At 40.8% G+C, this 19,738-nt stretch overlaps 7 protein-coding genes across 9 annotated transcripts; 2 read left to right on the top strand and 5 right to left on the bottom strand.

Annotated features, from left to right (window-relative positions):
• Positions 1-226: 226 nt before the first annotated feature.
• LOC6541608 (60S ribosomal protein L24) lies at positions 227-1,088 on the bottom strand. The gene is made up of 3 exons (XM_001969589.3): positions 984-1,088; positions 793-868; positions 227-727 (listed from the first exon to the last, which is right to left on the bottom strand). Exons 1-3 carry the CDS (start codon positions 986-988, stop codon positions 341-343), a joined length of 468 nt encoding a protein of 155 aa, XP_001969625.2. The 5' UTR covers positions 989-1,088; the 3' UTR covers positions 227-340.
• A 196-nt stretch (positions 1,089-1,284) lies between these two features.
• LOC6542824 (membrane-associated progesterone receptor component 1) lies at positions 1,285-2,085 on the bottom strand. The gene has a single exon (XM_026979175.1). It carries the CDS (start codon positions 1,980-1,982, stop codon positions 1,365-1,367), a length of 618 nt encoding a protein of 205 aa, XP_026834976.1. The 5' UTR covers positions 1,983-2,085; the 3' UTR covers positions 1,285-1,364.
• Positions 2,086-2,270: 185 nt separating this feature from the next.
• LOC6541609 (dynein intermediate chain 3, ciliary) lies at positions 2,271-4,556 on the bottom strand. The gene is made up of 2 exons (XM_026979173.1): positions 2,775-4,556; positions 2,271-2,711 (listed from the first exon to the last, which is right to left on the bottom strand). The coding sequence occupies exons 1-2, from the start codon at positions 4,320-4,322 to the stop codon at positions 2,370-2,372; spliced, it is 1,890 nt and encodes a 629-aa protein (XP_026834974.1). The 5' UTR covers positions 4,323-4,556; the 3' UTR covers positions 2,271-2,369.
• Positions 4,557-8,400: 3,844 nt separating this feature from the next.
• LOC6542551 lies at positions 8,401-16,091 on the top strand. 3 transcript variants are annotated; one of them, XM_001969586.3, is made up of 7 exons: positions 8,401-8,593; positions 8,670-9,151; positions 12,882-13,013; positions 13,135-13,550; positions 13,613-13,685; positions 14,082-15,374; positions 15,437-16,091. In XM_001969586.3, the coding sequence occupies exons 2-7, from the start codon at positions 8,672-8,674 to the stop codon at positions 15,563-15,565; spliced, it is 2,523 nt and encodes an 840-aa protein (XP_001969622.1). In that variant the 5' UTR covers positions 8,401-8,593; positions 8,670-8,671; the 3' UTR covers positions 15,566-16,091. The 3 variants fall into 3 exon arrangements, with proteins under 3 accessions (XP_001969622.1, XP_026834972.1, XP_026834971.1); XM_026979171.1 differs by lacking the exons at positions 8,401-8,593; positions 8,670-9,151 and adding an exon at positions 9,783-9,835; XM_026979170.1 differs by lacking the exons at positions 8,401-8,593; positions 8,670-9,151 and adding an exon at positions 12,651-12,750.
• LOC6542889 (vitelline membrane protein Vm34Ca) lies at positions 16,084-16,589 on the bottom strand. The gene has a single exon (XM_001969585.3). The coding sequence runs from the start codon at positions 16,547-16,549 to the stop codon at positions 16,190-16,192; it is 360 nt and encodes a 119-aa protein (XP_001969621.1). The 5' UTR covers positions 16,550-16,589; the 3' UTR covers positions 16,084-16,189.
• A 906-nt stretch (positions 16,590-17,495) lies between these two features.
• LOC6542131 (FAD synthase) lies at positions 17,496-18,633 on the top strand. Its single transcript, XM_001969584.3, has one exon. The coding sequence runs from the start codon at positions 17,552-17,554 to the stop codon at positions 18,311-18,313; it is 762 nt and encodes a 253-aa protein (XP_001969620.1). The 5' UTR covers positions 17,496-17,551; the 3' UTR covers positions 18,314-18,633.
• A 140-nt stretch (positions 18,634-18,773) lies between these two features.
• On the bottom strand, positions 18,774-19,559 carry LOC6542301. The gene is made up of 2 exons (XM_001969583.3): positions 19,450-19,559; positions 18,774-19,391 (listed from the first exon to the last, which is right to left on the bottom strand). Exons 1-2 carry the CDS (start codon positions 19,545-19,547, stop codon positions 18,851-18,853), a joined length of 639 nt encoding a protein of 212 aa, XP_001969619.2. The 5' UTR covers positions 19,548-19,559; the 3' UTR covers positions 18,774-18,850.
• Between the last annotated feature and the right edge of the window lie 179 nt (positions 19,560-19,738).

The following is a 19,738-nucleotide window of genomic DNA, read 5'->3' as shown; positions in this document are numbered from 1 at the left end:
CTTCGGATATTCAAGTGTTCATATATTCCTGATGTCTGAGAAAATAAAGGTCTATGCTTAAATCTCAGCTATGAAGGCCTTTTAATAAGTTTGACAATTTAAAACTACGGCACCTGGTCAAAACTGATGGGTAAAGTTAACTCAATGATTCATGACGCACACGGTATTCCTTTTTTGTGTAGTTTCCACACTGCAAGCCAAGCTTGATAAAAAAACACGCGACAGGGTTTTTTTTTTGTCACCACGAATTCGCATTCGCGGCGTTTGTTTAATTTTCAATTCACGAGTGGTTCCTTAAATCCTGGACTAACTTTAGCACATCACTACCGGCGACAGGTGTTTACCGCTTGCCTCCGACGCGGGGAGCAGCCTTCTGAGTGACCTTAGCGGCCTTCTGCTTGGGAGCCGACTTCTTGGCGGGAGCGGGGGCAGCAGCCTTCTTGGCGGCCTTGACGGCACGCTTCTGCTCCTTGGCCACCTTGATGGCCTGGTCGCGCTGCGCCTTGCGCACCTCCGGCTTCATGTTGCGCTTGGCCATGATCTCGGCCAGCGAGGCGCCGACGATGGCGCGCTGGAACTTCTGGGTGCGGCGAGTGCGCTTCTTGGAGGCCTCCTCCTCGATTCCCTTGCGGTGCTTCCGGCGGTACAGCACGGTCCACGTAACCTTGCGGGGATTGCGCTTCATCAGGTAAGAGCGCTCGCACTTCTTGTCCAGGAAGGTGAAGGACTGCAAGAGTAATCAAACTTCATCATCCGTCCTCCATGGGTAGAGCATCTGCGCCGGAAACTCACCTTGCCATCAATCTTGACCATGGTCTTGCCATGACCGGGGTAGATTTTGTACCCGCTGAATGCGCACAAGCCAATTCTATAAATACAAACATTCGCATTAGTTGGGGCACTGTTTACAATTTCCGAAATGGGGTTAGGAAATGCAGAAATCCACAATTAACCGAGCATTTCAACGATTTTCAATAACGTACTTCATCTTGCTGGCGTAGAAACACGAAAAGAAAAGAAAACGGAAGTGGAAACGAAAAGCAGAGCCAAATTAGTGTGGCTGCCACGGGCGGACGAAAAGGCTTAGAAAATACCACCACGTGCCGATGGCGTGCTGTTAACTGCGGGCTGTTAGGCGCACAGAATTCAAAAATTAATATAAGAGGATGCCTGTTTCTGTGCAGCTTTTCTACCTAATTTTTTTTCAGTTTTTTTTTTGCTTTTTTCTCAAATTTTCAATGCAAAAAAGTAAATTTTAAAAGCTATACAAGTAACGTTTTTTTCCGCCTACGTTCTTTTTATTAAGGGTGCTACAATTATTGGATCAATGCGCACATTATTTGAAAAGAAAGTCACATAGAAAGTCACACTAGCGGAACAGCTGGCTCTACTTCCAAATCCTCCTCGTCGGTATAATTTATGTGTTTCTCTGTAAGTTTTCCAACAAATGGGTACTTCTCCTTGTACTGCTGCTCCCACTCCTGCAATGTGTTCATTTGGCGGCTTGAGAGGTCACTCAAATCATCAAAATCCTCGCTCGCTTTCAAGTTCACCGGTAAATTGAGCAAAATCCGCGAAATATCCCGACCGGCAAATAATGGATTAGCGCCATTTCGACCATAATAGTGTGTAGATCGCGACACATCATAGATATTAAAGTTGATGGCCACCAGAATGCGACCGTCCGCCCGTGTGCCGTTATATTCCCGAAGTTCCGGAACCGTAAAGTCCTGCCGCAGAGGCAGAAGATCCACATCCTGTTTCCCCTGTCCATCATGCTCACTTAAGTCTATTGAGCCAGGTGTCTTGCCCTTCTGATCCTGACGACGTTGACTCCGACGTCGGCTAAAACTCACCACCTTGTAGAACACGATGGTCGATATAATCAGAACGGTAACATTGATGGGCGTTTGTTTAATGGAATTGTAGAGGCTTGAGTACCAGCTGCTGGCATGTTCCATATCCTTGGAGTTGTCAGCCATTCTGTTGCTGCCGCTTCCAGAGTCTGGGATTTAACAAGTGAAACAAAACTGTATGAAAACTGCCCGACTGCCTTGGACTGACTGCCCTTTGTTTTTGGTTGATGTATTTAGCTTGGCCTCCGTTTTCTGAACATTTATAACAGTTCCATAGCATGCTTGAAAATACGAACAAAACAGGTGCCTGTTACTCAGCTTACAAAAATCTTATGAACCCTTTACCGATATCTTCAACTATGTGGATATATTACGCCTAATATAGTCAGCCAATGGAACTGAAGAGCTCTATATTTTTTCACATTGCTTTTATTGAAATGCGTACATGGGCAATACAATGCTGTAAGAAAATGCTACAAGGTATAATAGGGAACTCAAAAATATATACCCCCTTTATTCCTGAGAGACAAACTGGTTCGTTTCGAATACAGTGCGCTGCATGTCGAAAGTGCGCTTGGCTCGCTGCAAGGTGATGTTTTCCATGGCTTCGTTGAACTCCAGAAGAGCCTTGCTGAACTCCACATCGCTCTCGATCATCCTGAGGAAAATGGTCGCCTCGTCCTCGGCCTTGGGCTCCATCTCCCGCTTGGCCTGGCCCTTCTTCTTCTTGGCCTCCAGCTTTTCCCGGGACTTGCGTTCCTCCTCCATGAAAATGGTGGTCAGGCGCTTCTTCAACTTCATCTCTTCTTCGCGAGCCTCCAGAAGCTTGCAACGCTGTATCTCCCGTTCAAACATCTGCTCTTTGAAGAAATAAATAAGAGAAGATTGGCTTCTCTGATTATGATTCTGACCACTCACCGACATCATGAGGGACTTCTCCTTGACTGTGGCAGTTCGCATACCCTCCTCCAGGCGGAGCATCAGGCAATCGCCGTTGGCCAGGCTCACGGTTAGTAAGCAGCCATCCGGCTTGAATACCAAATGGGTGACGGCGTACTTGTATTTGATGGTAAGAATTGGTCGAGTGTGTGACATGAGCAGGTCCCAAAACTCCAAGTTGCCCTTGTCGTCACCGATGCAGAACAACGAGCAGCGTCCCGTGCTCCATGCACCGCTCAACACCTGGTTTGGCCGGCGAATGTAGAAGGTACTGGGGCAGTTCTTCACCTCCTCCGACCAGATCCGCACCCGCCAATCGCCCACCACCAGGAAGTTCTTGACAAAGAACGGATTACGCATTATGCAGCGAATCGGACCGACACAAATTTGATAGGCGGCAACGATAGTTTCCTGCGGAGTCGTGCCCTTGCGATTTCCGACGAACAAGTAACCCATATCAGTGCAGATCATGTAGCGCACTGGGATGGTGTACTCGAACTCGAGGAACGTAACGCCATGTGCATTTTGGCGATTTTGAACCGACTGGGGGTCCGGTTCGGCCAGTACCTCATGCACGGGCATTAGAAGGTTCCGGGTATCCCAGTACTTGATGGACCCATCCAACGATCCAGAGTAAAACTCCGTGTTGAGCTTCGAGTGCACCCAGCAGATGGCCGTGGTGGCCTCGCGATGACATGCCTCCAGAGGGCACATGCTTTTGGGACCACCCTGGCTATCGGTTTGCCAGAAGCCCACCTGACCCTCCTGGAGTCCACCCACCATGTAACTCTCATCCCGCATGCACACCTTGGCGATCCGCACGACTCGCATGGCATCGTAGTGCCACACCGGTCGGGTGGCATCATCCAAGTTCCAAACGTAGAATGCATTCGGATTGTCGTTGCCAAAATCGGGCAGGGTGTTCAGCTGCTTGGTGTAGCCCGGTGTCAGGCTCATTGGGTTGGTAAAAAACAGGACAAACAGATTGGGGTCGTTGTTCAGCCATTCGCATGTCTTTAGCTGGCGCGATGGGATCCACAGATCATGAAAAACATACAGAAGCCTGGCCGCGATTCTCATGCTGATCCCATGACCCAAGTCGCTTGGTAGATCCACAAAGAAGTCCTCGTAAATGTTTATTGCATTATTGGCCGAACTGATGTCTATTGCTTCGCGCATCAAATTGTTCACCTCGATGCCCCAGGAGTCATCGCGCTCGACCTTTTTGCGATAGCGCATTGTGGACTCTTCATCCAAAAGGTTCACCTCCTTGACATTCCAGCCGCCTTCGTAGTGATTTAAGCCATGGGAATCCAGGGTCACGTTGTGGGTCAAAGCCGAGGAGGCCGCATACTGCTCGCTCAGCTGCGTCCGTTCGTTTATCGGATTGCGTAGGATGTACTTAAGGCGCAGCCGTCCACTCGGCTGCACGCTGAGGATCATCTCATTGCGGTCCGTGAAGAGGCACTGCCTCCCGAAGCGACGACGCTCTCGCGACAGGATGAACTGGTTGCCCAAGGTTCCCATTGCAATCGATGTAGCAACTATCACAAAACAGATAAGTTTAGCTTGTATAACAGATATTATTCGAACTAGGCAGATACGCAAATATCTCCAAATGATTATTTTCAGAACGATTGTACGTATTGGTTTTTTTACGCCACTGGATACAAACAAAGAAATTTTAACGTATTTCCTTCTTGAAAAAATTTATGAAATTTAATGAAACCGAGCGGAGAGTTATAAAGTTTTATATCTGACTTATTTGTCTTGGAATACGCGTTAAATTTTTTTTTCTTCAAAACAATTAAGAAATCTCCGAAGGCTGAAGTTCTAAACTCCATAACTCAACTTATATTAATCGGATTTTGAAGTGGCATACCTCTAAATGTTTCTGGCGCAATTCTCTAAAAATCTGCATTCAAATTAAGAAATCAATTTTTTTTGTAATTTTTCTGATGTATGATGTAGAAATTCAAAAAAATTAAGAAATGTCCCAAGGCTGAAGATCTAAGCTCCATAACTCAACTAATCTTAATCGGATTTTGAAGTGGCATACCTTTAAATGTTTCTGGCGCAATTCTCTAAAAATCTGCATTCAAATTTAGAAATCTATTTTTTTGTAATTTTTTTGTAATTTTTCTGATGTATGATGTAGAAATTCAAAACAATTAAGAAATGTCCCAAGGCTGAAGATCTAAGCTCCACAACTCAACTAATCTTAATCGGATTTTGAAGTGGCATACCTCTAAATGTTTCTGGCGCAATTCTCTAAAAATCTGCATTCAAATTTAGAAATTAATTTTTTTTTAAATTTTTTGTAATTTTTTTGATTCTGTTGAAATTCAACAAAATTACGAAATGTTCCAAGGCTGAAGTTCTAAACTCCATAACTCAACTTATATTAATCGGATTTTGAAGTGGCATACCTCTAAATGTTTCTGGCGCAATTCTCTAAAAATCTGCATTCAAATTTAAAAATTTATTTTTTGTAATATTTTTTGTCATTTTTTTGATGTCATGATGTAGAAAATCAAAGAAATTAAAAAATGTCCTAAGGCTGAAGTTCTAAACTCCATAACTCAACTAATCTTGATCGGATTTTGAAGTGGCATACCTCTAAATGTTTCTGGCGCAATTCTCTAAAAATCTGCATTCAAATTTAGAAATTAATTTTTTTTTAAATTTTTTGTAATTTTTTTGATGTGATGATTCTGTTGAAATTCAAAAAAATTACGAAATGTTCCAAGGCTGAAGTTCTAAACTCCATAACTCAACTTATATTAATCGGATTTTGAAGTGGCATACCTCTAAATGTTTCTGGCGCAATTCTCTAAAAATCTGCATTCAAATTTAAAAATTTATTTTTTGTAATATTTTTTGTCATTTTTTTGATGTCATGATGTAGAAAATCAAAGAAATTAAAAAATGTCCTAAGGCTGAAGTTCTAAACTCCATAACTCAACTAATCTTGATCGGATTTTGAAGTGGCATACCTCTAAATGTTTCTGGCGCAATTCTCTAAAAATCTGCATTCAAATTTAGAAATTAATTTTTTTTTAAATTTTTTGTAATTTTTTTGATGTGATGATTCTGTTGAAATTCAAAAAAATTACGAAATGTTCCAAGGCTGAAGTTCTAAACTCCATAACTCAACTTATATTAATCGGATTTTGAAGTGGCATACCTCTAAATGTTTCTGGCGCAATTCTCTAAAAATCTGCATTCAAATTTAAAAATTTATTTTTTTTAATATTTTTTGTCATTTTTTTGATGTCATGATGTAGAAAATCAAAGAAATTAAAAAATGTCCTAAGGCTGAAGTTCTAAACTCCATAACTCAACTAATCTTGATCGGATTTTGAAGTGGCATACCTCTAAATGTTTCTGGCGCAATTCTCTAAAAATCTGCATTCAAATTTAGAAATTAATTTTTTTTTAAATTTTTTGTAATTTTTTTGATGTGATGATTCTGTTGAAATTCAAAAAAATTACGAAATGTTCCAAGGCTGAAGTTCTAAACTCCATAACTCAACTTATATTAATCGGATTTTGAAGTGGCATACCTCTAAATGTTTCTGGCGCAATTCTCTAAAAATCTGCATTCAAATTTAAAAATTTATTTTTTTTAATATTTTTTGTCATTTTTTTGATGTCATGATGTAGAAAATCAAAGAAATTAAAAAATGTCCTAAGGCTGAAGTTCTAAACTCCATAACTCAACTAATCTTGATCGGATTTTGAAGTGGCATACCTCTAAATGTTTCTGGCGCAATTCTCTAAAAATCTGCATTCAAATTTAGAAATTAATTTTTTTTTAAATTTTTTGTAATTTTTTTGATGTGATGATTCTGTTGAAATTCAAAAAAATTACGAAATGTTCCAAGGCTGAAGTTCTAAACTCCATAACTCAACTAATCTTGATCGGATTTTGAAGTGGCATACCTCTAAATGTTTCTGGCGCAATTCTCTAAAAATCTGCATTCAAATTTAAAAATTTATTTTTTTAAATATTTTTTGTCATTTTTTTGATGTCATGATGTAGAAAATCAAAGAAATTAAAAAATGTCCTAAGGCTGAAGTTCTAAACTCCATAACTCAACTAATCTTGATCGGATTTTGAAGTGGCATACGTCTAAATGTTCATGGCGCAATTCTCTAAAAATCTGCATTCAAGTTTAGAAATTTATTTTTTTTTAATTTTTTTGTAATTTTTTTGTGTTATGATTCTGTAGAAATTCAAAAAAATTACGAAATGTCCCAAGGCTGAGATTCTAAACTCCATAACTCAACTAATCTTGATCGGATTTTGAAGTGGCATACCTCTAAAAGTTTCTGGCGCAATTCTCTAAAAATCTGCATTCAAATTTAGAAATTAATTTTTTTTTAAATTTTTTGTAATTTTTTTGATGTGATGATTCTGTAGAAATTCAAAAAAATTAAGAAATGTCCCAAGGCTGAAGTTCTAAACTCCATAACTCAACTAATCTTGATCGGATTTTAAAGTGGCATACCTCTAAATGTTTCTGGCGCAATTCTCTAAAAATCTGCATTCAAATTTAGAAATCTATTTTTTTATAATTTTTTTGTAATTTTTCTGATGTATGATGTAGAAATTCAAAAAAATTAAGAAATGTCCCAAGGCTGAAGTTCTAAACTCCATAACTCAACTAATCTTGATCGGATTTTGAAGTGGCATACGTCTAAATGTTCATGGCGCAATTCTCTAAAAATCTGCATTCAAATTTAGAAATTTATTTTTTTTAAATTTTTTTGTAATTTTTTTGATGTTATGATTCTGTAGAAATTCAAAAAAATTAAGAAATGTCCCAAGGCTGAGGTTCTAAACTCCATAACTCAACAAATCTTGATCGGATTTTGAAGTGGCATACCTCTAAATGTTTCTGGCGCAATTCTCTAAAAATCTGCATTCAAATTTAGAAATTAATTTTTTTTTAAATTTTTTGTAATTTTTTTGATGTGATGATTCTGTAGAAATTCAAAAAAATTAAGAAATGTCCCAAGGCTGAAGTTCTAAACTCCATAACTCAACTAATCTTGATCGGATTTTAAAGTGGCATACCTCTAAATCTTTCTGGCGCAATTCTCTAAAAATCTGCATTCAAATTTAAAAATTTATTTTTTTTAATATTTTTTGTCATTTTTTTGATGTCATGATGTAGAAAATCAAAGAAATTAAAAAATGTCCTAAGGCTGAAGTTCTAAACTCCATAACTCAACTAATCTTGATCGGATTTTGAAGTGGCATACCTCTAAATGTTTCTGGCGCAATTCTCTAAAAATCTGCATTCAAATTTAGAAATATAATTTTTTTTATTTTTTTTTGTAATTTTTTTGATGTAGAAATTCATAAAAATTAAGAAATGTAGTTCTAAACTTCTCGTTTACACTTCCACGTGTATCTGATAATCGGGGAACTCAACTATAGCATTCTATCTTGTTTTTACATACATATATTCATGTAAGTTTTCATAATATTTAAAAATATATTTTAAATTCAATGCTGTTATTAACAGTGGAATAACAGTTTGTTATTGGGTGTGTTATTTTTTGGGTGGCCATTTTGCTGGTCGCTGCTAAACGCGCTAGTGTGCCTGTTGCGGGAAGTAACAGGTAGCCAAGATGCGGTCACACCACATTATTAGAACGCGGAAAACATTCAACTTTTTCGAAAGCAACGCGTAATTTACCCAATTAAATAGTGCGTAAACAATAGAGCAAGGCTTGTAGCGTTGGCATTGAACTATCAAACGCGAATTGGAGCAATTTGCAATATGGTGAGTTTCGGGGTATGCCAATTGGATCATGTACTTTGTCTATTCTAATGAGTCTGTGCACAATCTGTTGATTTAGAAATGGATCTGCAAGAATTCCTTTCCCTGGAACGCCAGCAACTGCAGAAAGAGCGCCAGCGCCTGGCTACCCAAAATCCTTGTCCCGCCGCCCAGCTATTGAACTCCAACGACTTCAAAGTGCAATGTCGCAGGGCCAAGGAGTTTGCGGAGTGCACGGAGTCCAATGAACCCGCCACGCAATCGTCTTCCTTGGCAACCGGCGGCCAAAACGAAGAAATTCACTTGGACTTGCACCTGGTTGGGGAGGAGGTGGAGGAGGAGGAGCAGCAGCAGCAGCAGCAGCAGCAGCAGGAGGACGAGCTTCCGGCAGAGCAGGGGGTGCTGGCTCCCAACCCCTCGAAGTCCACCAAGGAACTCGCGAATCAGCGCCAGCTGCTCGTCGGCAGCGCTCGTCCGTACAAGTCGCCAAATGGGTCGATGCGACGCAATTTGGAGAACGAGCGACCGCTCAGTGAGAACCGCTTTCCTATCCGCCGCTCGGTAAGTGCACTGAAAGAAAACGATATTGTATATAATTAAATATAAGATAGTATATAGTATCATAATCTAGACTACAAAAGAGTTCATATTGAAACAAGTGCAAACGCTGCAGTCGAGCTCCTCAATTTTTAGCTTGTAAAGTTCCAAAGATCTTGACGTTCATACGGACGGACAGACGGATATTGCCAGATAGACTATCCTATTGATCCTGATCAAGAGTATATATACCTTATATGGTCGCAAGCGCTTGAATACTTTTTAACGAGTTAACGAAATACTCTAAGAGTAACGGGTCATAATTATTTTAACTTCGGCCAAGGCATTATATGTCGTGGAAAAGTTAACAACACGTTTGTAATTCCCATTGAGTTTGAACCTTTACCAACCTATTACAAATATTTTGGGAAATGCTTTGCTATTTGTTTTCAGTGGAGATCAACTGAATCAGTGTTAAGGATGAAGCTCGAGAATGTGCGTTGCGCTTGACTGGCGCCTCTTACCGCATCGCATCGCCAATTTGTGTGGCGATTGGCCATAAATGTGCGAAATAGGTTTCTCTACGCCTCGTTGCGTCTCTGCTTATGCTCAAGCTTTTCGAAAACTAAATTTTTTGAATCTTCGCTTCAGTTGCACAAAAGGTTTCACAGTGTTCTTAGCTTTAACGAGGTGTCTGTTGACAATTTGGTGAGTTCTGGACAATTAGAAAGTTTTAAGGAGATAGAAAAGTGCATATTGCTTTAAATATAAGTGTACAACTGAACATAATTTTAAACTATTAAAATTAAATTTTAGCCCCAATTAGAAATAACAACAATGAAAAATATCTGTCATTTGCGTGTATTTATTAGATCCTGTTGATTTGAAAGCATTTGCAATTTTATAATTTATATCAATAAAATTCCCCTTACTAAGATTTTCATCGAGCCATGCTGAACTTTCCGGTTTTCACTTTTCTATTTGCATTATTTAAAAGCCTTGAGTTCTCGGAGGGCTGCTAAATAATTGCTGGCCAAAACGCTCACCCTACCGTTCAGATTGCATAGCCTATTAGTTTTTTACCCCTATTGCGATTCTGCATTAGAGAGCAGCACAATTAGTTGGGCATTTTAATTATTCATATTATTTCGTTACACTTGTCCGTGTTTTGTTGCGTTTTGAGTGTGGCCTCGTTTCCTTCCGCTATCAATGTTGCATGGCCCGTCTCTAGTTGCTACTATTTTTTTACTATAACAAGTCGATTCCGTGCTCCAGTTACCAACCATTTGGGCTCTGTGTGAACAGGCGACCATTCGCTTAATGAATTTGCTGGCACCGCTCTCAGTTGTTACTTGAAGCTCGTTTGTTGCGCTTGCTTTTGTTGGCCTGAACTTGAAATTACCAAGTGCCAATTCGGTTCTCTATAGCAACATACCCTATATACCCACAAAAAACACATTTATGAGGTGAGGCGTGCCGCTGATTGCCGGCAAATCAAAACCAACGAACGGAACGAAATAAAAAGGCAGCCTAATTGACTTCGCAAACCGGCGAGCGCCATAACTTAACCCAAAAATCAGAGTGACGTAAAGCAAATACTGAACGATTTCTAAAAATATACAAACTGACAAGTAATATATACATAGATAGTTATATATAATAGAGTAATATTTACATAGGAAATAATCTGTTATAAAATATTATTTCTTCATGGTTTACAAATAATTTATAGATTGTCGACAAAGTTTTTCATACTTCTGCCTTCACTATATGTTTGTGTATGCCCATAAAAGTCTAAGTTCTGCCGACTCATTTCCCTTTTTAGGTGCATATGTGTCATACACGCCCATCTGCAACTGCGATGCTTTTTCATAACTCGCTAATTATAATGGATATTAAAGTTTGAAGCTTGACCACACAATGGCCTTTAATCAAATGAAAGCCAAAGAAAGTAGTATACCCCATACATACATGTAGATATATTTATAGACAGACTATTAAAGCCAAATTGAGCGACTCGACTACCAATTGATGTTTACAAATGTACTGTGAATAGAAGTCATGACCTGGACAAGGACGTGAGCAGACAAGTGGTAATTAAAAACAAGTGGTAATGGCTGGACTAATCGTTATGACGTACTTTGAATTAAATTGAGGTCATCTGATTGTCGAAGGATTAAAAATACCTTCAACACCTCCTGTTAAATGTCCTTGAACTTACAGAGATGCGTGACAACAACAAAGGGAATCCATACCCGTTCAGCTTTCATACGCATTTTCATTAATTTTCGCGCTTTTCATACACAAACTACCTGGCACTTAGTTAACCCAATTTTGATGCGACACGCAATCATATCCGATGAATGGGCGTAGTAAGCCAGGTCGTTAAAGTTCGCCACAGTGGGTGCTTGAACTTTGAATAAGGTAGTTTTAAATATTCTAGGCGAATTTTTGAAGTGACAATGTTTAAAGTAGGTTCCTTTATGAATTTTAAGTACTAATTTGTAGGATTGGGCTAAATTATTGTTGTCAGCGAGTAGGAACCTCGATATGAAATTGAAACCCACTGTTTCTGCGCTCATGATTTCGGTTAATGGCACAAGAGAAACTTAGCCTAGACTGTCCACCTTTTCCCCCACCTGAGATGAACTTCGTGACCCCGTAATTCGGATTCCTTCTTGCCTCCACTTACTCTTCCAATTTGTAGTCTTCATTTTGATAGTTTTCTTGACCTGAATTACTTGAAAGCCTTTGCACTTACAGCTTTCTTTGCTGGACTGAACGCTCTGCGAGCTATTAACTATCATATTCATAAATCGCACTTAATTATGCAACGCAAAAACGTTACTCGGATATCCTCGAACCACTCAGGCACTGGTCTGAAATGATGAAAACGTTAAAACCTACTTTAATTAAGGCGCACATCATCAGGGCTAATAGTGAGTGAAGCGTAGTAATGCATGCAGCTAATAAATTGAAGTGCAGGTTCCCTTCGACTGAAGGAACACCAGTGGGCTGAAACAGCTGGATTTTGTTGATAACTTGGCGTGGAAAGACGTCTCAGCCGAGTGCTGAAGGCGCCTTCAGTCGGTTTACGAAGCGCCTCGTCCTTTATGTTATTATTTTTGTTACCCTCCACAAAATAAAGCATTTGTGGTTGAAGGTAGCCAATCAAAACCAAGATGTCAGTCGTCAAAATATTTAAATACTAGTCAAGGTGGATTTTAAGTTATAGATTTTGTGCTCCACAAATAGAACAGAGTTCACGATCAAATTAAATTAAAATCTATATTGTATAGTATATCTGCATGTTTTCTATTTACTTGCAAATTCATATTATGCTTATAATACATGTAAATGAGTAGTAGTCTAGTCGACCCCTTGTCTTCAGTTGGATGTTTGTATTATATATAATTTTGTTGATGCCATCGGTGCACGCGATTTGCGCCGTCGACGGCATACAAATTATGTGCAAAAATGGCAGTAGGCATTGTGGAGTGTTCGCTGGAGCAGCTCCTGGTGAAGTGCTGGTGCTGCTGACCCCAAAAGCGGAGGAAGAACGAAGCCAGAATAATTTGTGGCCCATGCCACATGTAAAAATGTATACGAGCTTCTTGCTGGTGGTTAGTGTCGCCGAAAGGAACACAGGGAATTAGAAACAAGCAATGGGCGCGATAAGGAATATGGGGATATATATACTATATACATATACAGACGACGGCCCACTTACGTTCGTTTTCTCTTTCGCACGCAGGATGATATGGAGCAATGGGTTACGGACACATTTTATTCGTACTTCCCCGGCTTTAACAATGAAAATCAGAAGCGGCAAAATTATTTGCGTGAGCGACAGCGCGAGAACCAGCAGAACTTTCTCAAGCACCAGGTAAGCGTTTCAATATTACCATAAAAATAGTTTGATTATCTGCAAACATTTATAACGCCAAGCAGTGCTAAATTTACGAGCTTATAATATATCTTCCTCTTGTTGTTTTTCACTCCTGTAGATGCTCCATCCGCCGGTTAACAAGCAACACAGAGCGGAACAAGTGAGGAAGACCTCTCAACCAACTGCGGCACCAGCACCAATCCGCTCCAGCCAATCCAGCACAAGCACCTCGAACCACAGCACAACGGATAAGACTGACCTAGAGTTAATTGTAAATAGTAATCCCAACTATGTGCCGCCCAAAATACGGCCAGGCACAACACGTCAAAAGCTCCTCCAGGATCTGGGACATGTGGAGCTGTCGAACATTGTAACAGGAGATGGTATTATGGAGCGCAACCTGCGGAGTGCCGAGCTGGAAACAGCTCGTAAAAAGGACTACCAGCGGGATCTGATGCAGCAAATTGATGAAAAACGTCGCTCCATAGAATTGCTAAGGGAAAAAGAGCGTCGACAGGAGGAGGCTCTGACCAGGTACTATTGAAGAGAATTTTCTTAGTTTATCTTAGGTTTTTACCATGACTATTTTTTTATAGGAGACTGGAGGCGCAATTAAAGACAATACAGTTGGAGGAGCAGTTGGAGAAAGAGCGCGTGCGAGCTGAAAGGGTAATATATCATTTGATAAAATTACGCTTGTTGTTAAAAATAGTAATAGTGAGAGTGCTTATTAATTTCTAGTCGTAGTTTCCATACCATAGGATACATTTGTATTGAACGACCGTTAACTTGTTAAGCGTAGAACCTTGAGTTTATTTATATAACTAGATTAAGATCACATATCAGAAAATTCGATTACGTGCTATTGTCGTTTATTGGTATTACCATTATGTTCATAAGCTATTGGGCCCAAAATAAATGATGGTGGAGGGTATTAACTGTAATTGATAGAAATATTAGGGCCCCTGATTTCGTTTATACTTATCTAATGATAGGTAATTGCATTGGAGTCCAGCGTTATTAATTGCATAAAATTCCTCTTACTTTTGTTCACTATGCGGACAGGCTCGCATAGACTCGGAACAGAACCGCTTGATGCGCGAGCAATTGTTGGCCAAGCTGGAACAGGATGCTCAGTTGCTGCACACCAAGGAGAGCAACAATCTAGCCGAAACGCCCAGGACCTCGCGCACTAAAGGCAAAACCAACAACGCCACTAATATAAGCACAGATAGCAACACCAACCGGGTGTACAAATATTTTAGTAACTCTGCACATCACGAGTACAGACGCGGTCAGCCCTTACCGCCGGCCGTTGAGTTGGACTTTGAGGTGCCTCAAATGGCCAAAATCGAGCGCGAGTGCTTCCATCTGTGCGACAAGATATGTCCGCTTTGCGATGAACCGCTGAAGAGCTACGAGAGCTGCTGTTTGCGATGTCAGCGGAAACTGGCTCTGAAACTGAAGCAAAAGGAAAGCAAGCAGGTTGGAGAAAATGGGACAAAACCGAGCGAAGACTCAGAGGAGAGTAAGGAGGAGCAAGATCGGGATGATTTTCGGGAGGACGATCCCAACCATAACTGCCAGAGCAGCTACGCTCTGGTGTGTCACAAGTGCGAGCGACTGTACGCCATGTGCCCGCAGTGCCTGAGCAAAAGCGATGTGTGCCGGGCTTGCCAGAGGGAACGGAATGTATGCATGAACTGCCGCCGAAATCTCTGCTCGTTTTGCCTGGAGGAAGTTGCCTGCGGCCGAGACACAGAGCGCACGCATGTTAATGACAAGGAATCTTTTGGAGATCCGCCCTCAAACAATTCTTTTCAAGTTCTCGAACTGAACTATGCTGTGCCTCCAGCTAAGGACTCTACAGCGAGTAATCTGGCCGATGTATCGCCACCGTATTCCGTTAATATAGCGCGAAACTCGGTATTCCATGCCGACTATAAGGCTACGCCGGTAAAGCCGTCTATCCTCGAACAACTGCCGGCGACTTCGGGTAGTGCCAACACCAGCTTCGAGCTGGATAGCGCCGATGAGCAGGCTGTGGAGCGGGTACGACGTCAGACGGATCAGCGGTTGTCCCGCTATCTCAAGAACTACGGCGATCTGGCCGCCAAGCAACACCAAAAGTTAAAGCAGTCGGATTTGCATCGAAGCAAGAGCGAGTCCCGTCATCGGGGCACTCAAACGACACCGCAGTCATTGGCAAGGAGAGATGTTGTTCTAAGGGAGGCGGCTGGTCACAATCTATCAATGCCTCTGCTGCGCGAGATGCCCAAAATGACACGACAGGAGACAGGTGCACCCTTGGCTGAAAATGGACAGCGCAAGATTGAAAATCTAAAAAAGCGCTGGGAAGTAAGTGGATACATTAAGACCAAATATAAAATATAGAAACTTACACCTCGGTTTATTTACAGGTTCCTGCCGTGCAAAAGTTTACCGTTTCAACATCATCGCCTAAAATCCTAACTCAAGTGGGAGCCATAAGAAAACAGTTGCAGGCAGCGCGATTCTTTGATGATGAAGTTGATCCGGATGATTATTAAGGAGGTGTCAACCACTCTTTTTTAGAACAACGAAAATGATTGAATTGACTTGTCTTCTTATCCGAGCAAAACGAATTTAAATTTTGTTGATGTCTTCACATTTGCCATTATTATTTCACACTAATTTCATTTTGTAAACAACTCATATAGTTATAACTTTATAGTGAGCTGGTCCCAAGTGCTTCTGCTGTTTCATTCAGCGACTTTAATACATAAGCCATAAAGTTTGTTAACGTTTATTGCTCTCATTTTAACAGAAGTAATTAAAGATAAACTTACCAGAATTATCTAAAAAGTTGTTAAACTTCCAAGAGTTTCTAAGTATGAATTAATAAACCCCTAATTTCTGATAAAAAGCTTATAACATGCAGATAAATGAAGTTATTCAAATATATTCAGTCTCTGAAAACAGAAGGAACTCTAATTTTATAACGTTTTTTGTTAAGTACTCTTGAGTTTTGTGTTAAAGCATGCCTTAGTGCCTTAGTTCATTCATGGTAATCCCCCCATAAGTAATTAAATTGAAAAAGGTCTAGTTTTATGAGTAAACATAAATATTTTTTTTTATTTTTTTAAGCATTGCAGTTGTCGTTGATCAGGGGCCAGTGGCATCTGTGGATCGTCCTACCACTGGATGGGCTGAGGGGCGTAGACGGGGGCGTACTGCGAGTAGGCACCGGCGGATCCATAGCTGGGAGCTGGGGCGCTGCATGGCACTGGGGCCAGGTTGGGCTGGCAGCTGAACAGGTAGTTCTTGGGGCAGGGAGGAGCCGGGATCGAGACCGGAGCGGCGGCGTAGGATGGAGCAGCTGGGGCGGCGTAAGCCTGGGGAGCGGCAGCCGGAGCGGCGTAGGACGGAGCAGGAGCAGCGGCGGGCTTGCCGTAGCCACCACCATAGGAGGAGCCGAGCATCTTGTCCTCCTTATCGGCGACAACGAAAGCGGCCAGCAGGCAGATGGTGGAGACGATGGCGATGCACTTCATGTTGATTGGTTGATGGTTTCTTAGACTGTTGGTAGCAGACTGCGATGCTTCTGCCTTCGACACTCGAGGTTTTTATACCCGATGCAGTGCCACCAAAAGTGCAGAGGCAAGCACTGACCAAGTTTTCAGTTTACCCAACGACCCCTGGAAGTCGGCGTGAGTGGCGCTTTTTCTGCATGGCCAACAGAAAGCGAAAAGAACAAACATTTCCTCTACTTTTTGTGGGCCACTGAACTTGTTGAGTAAACAAATTGTCGCATGCCAAAATTGTAAGTTAATAAAAAAACGGAACTAAAATTTGTTGAAGCACCAAGAATTAAATCTACTTAGCTTTGTATTGATCTATATTATTTTATGAAAATGTTTTCGACAACTTTTATTTAATTGAATGAAATGTAATAATAATAATATATGAAAATAAATAATTTATAAGTAACATATGAATTTAGTTCAATAATCTTAATTTTTCTCGAGAATTTGTGATCGCGGGCCGAATATGCCTTGCATTGTAGAAATTGTTCGCATAGCAACAATCGTTTCTGCATAAACCTTTCTTACGAGCTTACTTAAATCTGTTGATTAAGTAACCTTTTGCTTAATTACATAAAAACTATATGATGAGCGAAACATTTAGTTTAATTTTTTTTTAAGTATTTACATATTACTTGGCCAAATTATTTAGCCATAGCTCAAGGTGCATATTTAGGAATTGCTTATTTGATTTAAAAATGTTAATTTATTTTTTTATTTTTAAATATATATAAATGATTTCATATTTCTGATTCGGAGCTAAATACAACTTACATACGATAAGGAGAAATATTTCTATTAGTCCTTGAAAGCTCTGAAAACATCAACTTAGAATATATTCTATAAACTTCTGAGAAATATAATAATCTAGCAGTCATGAGATGCTTTATTTAAATTCAAAATTAGATGTTTCTACATTTACATTTTCATACAAAAAACCAAAGCGCTTGAGTTAAATTTCATCTTATCAAAATGAAGCTTGTCTCGCTATTTTGGCACAAAGTCTGCCGTCATTATCATACAAGCCGTGGGTTGCATATTCCACCAGTTAAAAAGAGTCAGTCGAATGACCAATTGAGGGAAAAGCTAGAGCACTCTGAAGAGATAATAAAACGGGCCATGACTTTGTATAAGCCAAATGAGATGATGCTGTCCTTTAATGGCGGCAAGGATTGCACGGTATTGCTGGATATTTTAGCCAGGATGACGCCACCCTCGGTGCGCCTGGGAGCGGTTTACGTGAAGTCTGCGAATCCATTTGAGGAGCTGGAGAAGTTCGTGGATGATTCTGTCCAGCGCTATGGACTACTAAGGCGATACGAAGGAGGCCTTAAGGTTGCCTTTGAGCAGCTGGTAGCCGAGGACTCCCAGTTGAAGGCCATCTTCCTCGGCTGCCGGCGCAGCGATCCTGAAGGCCTTAATCTATGCGAGATGGCACCTACCAACAACGGATGGCCAGCGATGATGCGGATCTTCCCGCTGCTTGAGTGGAGCTACCACGACATTTGGAGCTATTTTCGCTTGAACAATCTGCCCTACTGCTGCCTCTACGATCAGGGCTACACATCTTTGGGGGATCGCAGTTCAACGCGCCTTAATCCAAGTCTGCTGGCTTACGACAAAAAGCTGGGCAAGATGACTCATCGGCCAGCCTACGAATTGGAGGATGTGCGCCTGGAGCGGATCAACAGGGATGGGCATGGCCAGGCCTCAGTCAGCGGATCCAAACAATAACCAAACAATAATTGGCCAAAGTTCAGGTCAAGCTCAAACTTTCAGACTATGCTCTTGACTTGATTTTCTTTCATTTTCCCAACCCAAACTGAGACAAAGTAGAGCAGCAAGTGTCAGCTAACTGGGCCGACAATTCTTCGTCAAGACCCCATTTCACTTGTTCACATTTCGCTTATCAGACAATTTGAATAACTTGAACAAACCGGCCTAGCCCTTTATACAACTTTTAACTACTGTATAAGAGAAATGCTAGTAAAAGTGGTAGATATTTGGTGAGTTTTGTCAAAGCTTTTTTTCTCCTAAAGCTCAGGAACTCTGTGGACTTAGGTACCGTAAAAGGGAAAGTTTTGAATTTGATTTAATTATTTATTTCTTAATCCGTAAATGTACCTATTTTAAAAAACTTTAAAAGATTCGTTGATATAATTTTCATCTATTGATTTGTATTTTATGTATTTTATAATCTTTTTATTGCAAAGTACAAATTAATATTATAAATACGAATGTTCCATCTTCAGAATCACGATATCTGGGGGCTTACTTAGGCCCCTTTATGAAATAAACCAACTCATGTGTCGGTTGCATTGGGCTTTTACTTGGCGGTGATGATGTCGTGGTACTGGTTCCCTCGTCATCCACAAGGAGGAGCCGGTGATTGCGCCTATGACATTCCTGCTTCGTGGACAGCTTTTTCGCTTTTTCGATTTTGTCACCATTGGGATACTCCTGGCTGGATGACTGTGCCTGTGGTGTGTACTCCAATAGATCACGATAAACTTTCCACAGACTCTGATCCTCGGAACGGTCCAGCCAGTTGAGCAGATCCTGAATGGTCTTATCGTGCCGGTGGGCAACTTCCGAATTGAAGGGCGGATGCTTTCGAGTTGCAAACTGTGCCCGGTAGACAGTTTTGTTGGTTTTTGGCGTAAGACTGACGCGAAACCATTGCTGATCCTGCGGATCCTCACCGAGTAGGGCGTATTCAAAGTCCGGAGCTACCGAGGAACTCTCATGCAGGAGACCCAAATGATCAGTGGTGGACACCACACTGTTGTTGGCTGGCGCTAACGGGCCTTGTCTACAAATGTTGTACAATATTCTATGGTTTTATAGTGTAAAAAACTAGAAATATTTACCCCAACTGAGAGTATCTGGTCAACTCGGTTGGTATGGCTCTTCCACCGCTGGCCATCATACAAAAAATTATTATTCCCATATACGGTTTGTTCCACATTTCGTCAATTTTCGCTGAGTGCGATGAAGTTTCTGAATTCACAGCGTTATATAGCGTTTATGCTTGGGCTTTGTCATCTTTCCCGGTTGCTTGGGAATCGTGTTCGGCGTACAAACCGGCATGTAAAAGTAGCTGAAATGATTTCGATTTGGCAAATGCTATTTCTCGGATAGCTAATACTGGTGATATAC

This window comes from Drosophila erecta, unplaced genomic scaffold (genome assembly GCF_003286155.1).
Source record: "Drosophila erecta strain 14021-0224.00,06,07 unplaced genomic scaffold, DereRS2 tig00000055-arrow-pilon, whole genome shotgun sequence".
NCBI classification, from domain to species: Eukaryota; Metazoa; Arthropoda; class Insecta; order Diptera; family Drosophilidae; genus Drosophila; species Drosophila erecta.
This window is presented reverse-complemented; position numbering and strand designations above follow the sequence as displayed.

Bases quoted from the DNA above. Each gene is read 5' to 3' on its own strand.
- LOC6541608 (XM_001969589.3), bottom strand. The intron at 728-792 runs GTGAGTTTCCGG...TTACTCTTGCAG, and splicing joins TGGTCAAGATTGATGGCAAG to TCCTTCACCTTCCTGGACAA.
- LOC6542824 (XM_026979175.1), bottom strand. From the start codon at position 1,982: ATGGCTGACAACTCCAAGGATATGGAACATGCCAGCAGCTGGTACTCA.
- LOC6541609 (XM_026979173.1), bottom strand. From the start codon at position 4,322: ATGGGAACCTTGGGCAACCAGTTCATCCTGTCGCGAGAGCGTCGTCGC. The intron at 2,712-2,774 runs GTGAGTGGTCAG...TTCAAAGAGCAG, and splicing joins AGAAGTCCCTCATGATGTCG to ATGTTTGAACGGGAGATACA.
- LOC6542551 (XM_001969586.3), top strand. From the start codon at position 8,672: ATGGATCTGCAAGAATTCCTTTCCCTGGAACGCCAGCAACTGCAGAAA. The intron at 9,152-12,881 runs GTAAGTGCACTG...TTTCGCACGCAG, and splicing joins GCTTTCCTATCCGCCGCTCG to GATGATATGGAGCAATGGGT. The intron at 13,014-13,134 runs GTAAGCGTTTCA...TCACTCCTGTAG, and splicing joins AGAACTTTCTCAAGCACCAG to ATGCTCCATCCGCCGGTTAA.
- LOC6542889 (XM_001969585.3), bottom strand. From the start codon at position 16,549: ATGAAGTGCATCGCCATCGTCTCCACCATCTGCCTGCTGGCCGCTTTC.
- LOC6542131 (XM_001969584.3), top strand. From the start codon at position 17,552: ATGAAGCTTGTCTCGCTATTTTGGCACAAAGTCTGCCGTCATTATCAT.
- LOC6542301 (XM_001969583.3), bottom strand. From the start codon at position 19,547: ATGTGGAACAAACCGTATATGGGAATAATAATTTTTTGTATGATGGCC. The intron at 19,392-19,449 runs GTAAATATTTCT...CAACATTTGTAG, and splicing joins ACCAGATACTCTCAGTTGGG to ACAAGGCCCGTTAGCGCCAG.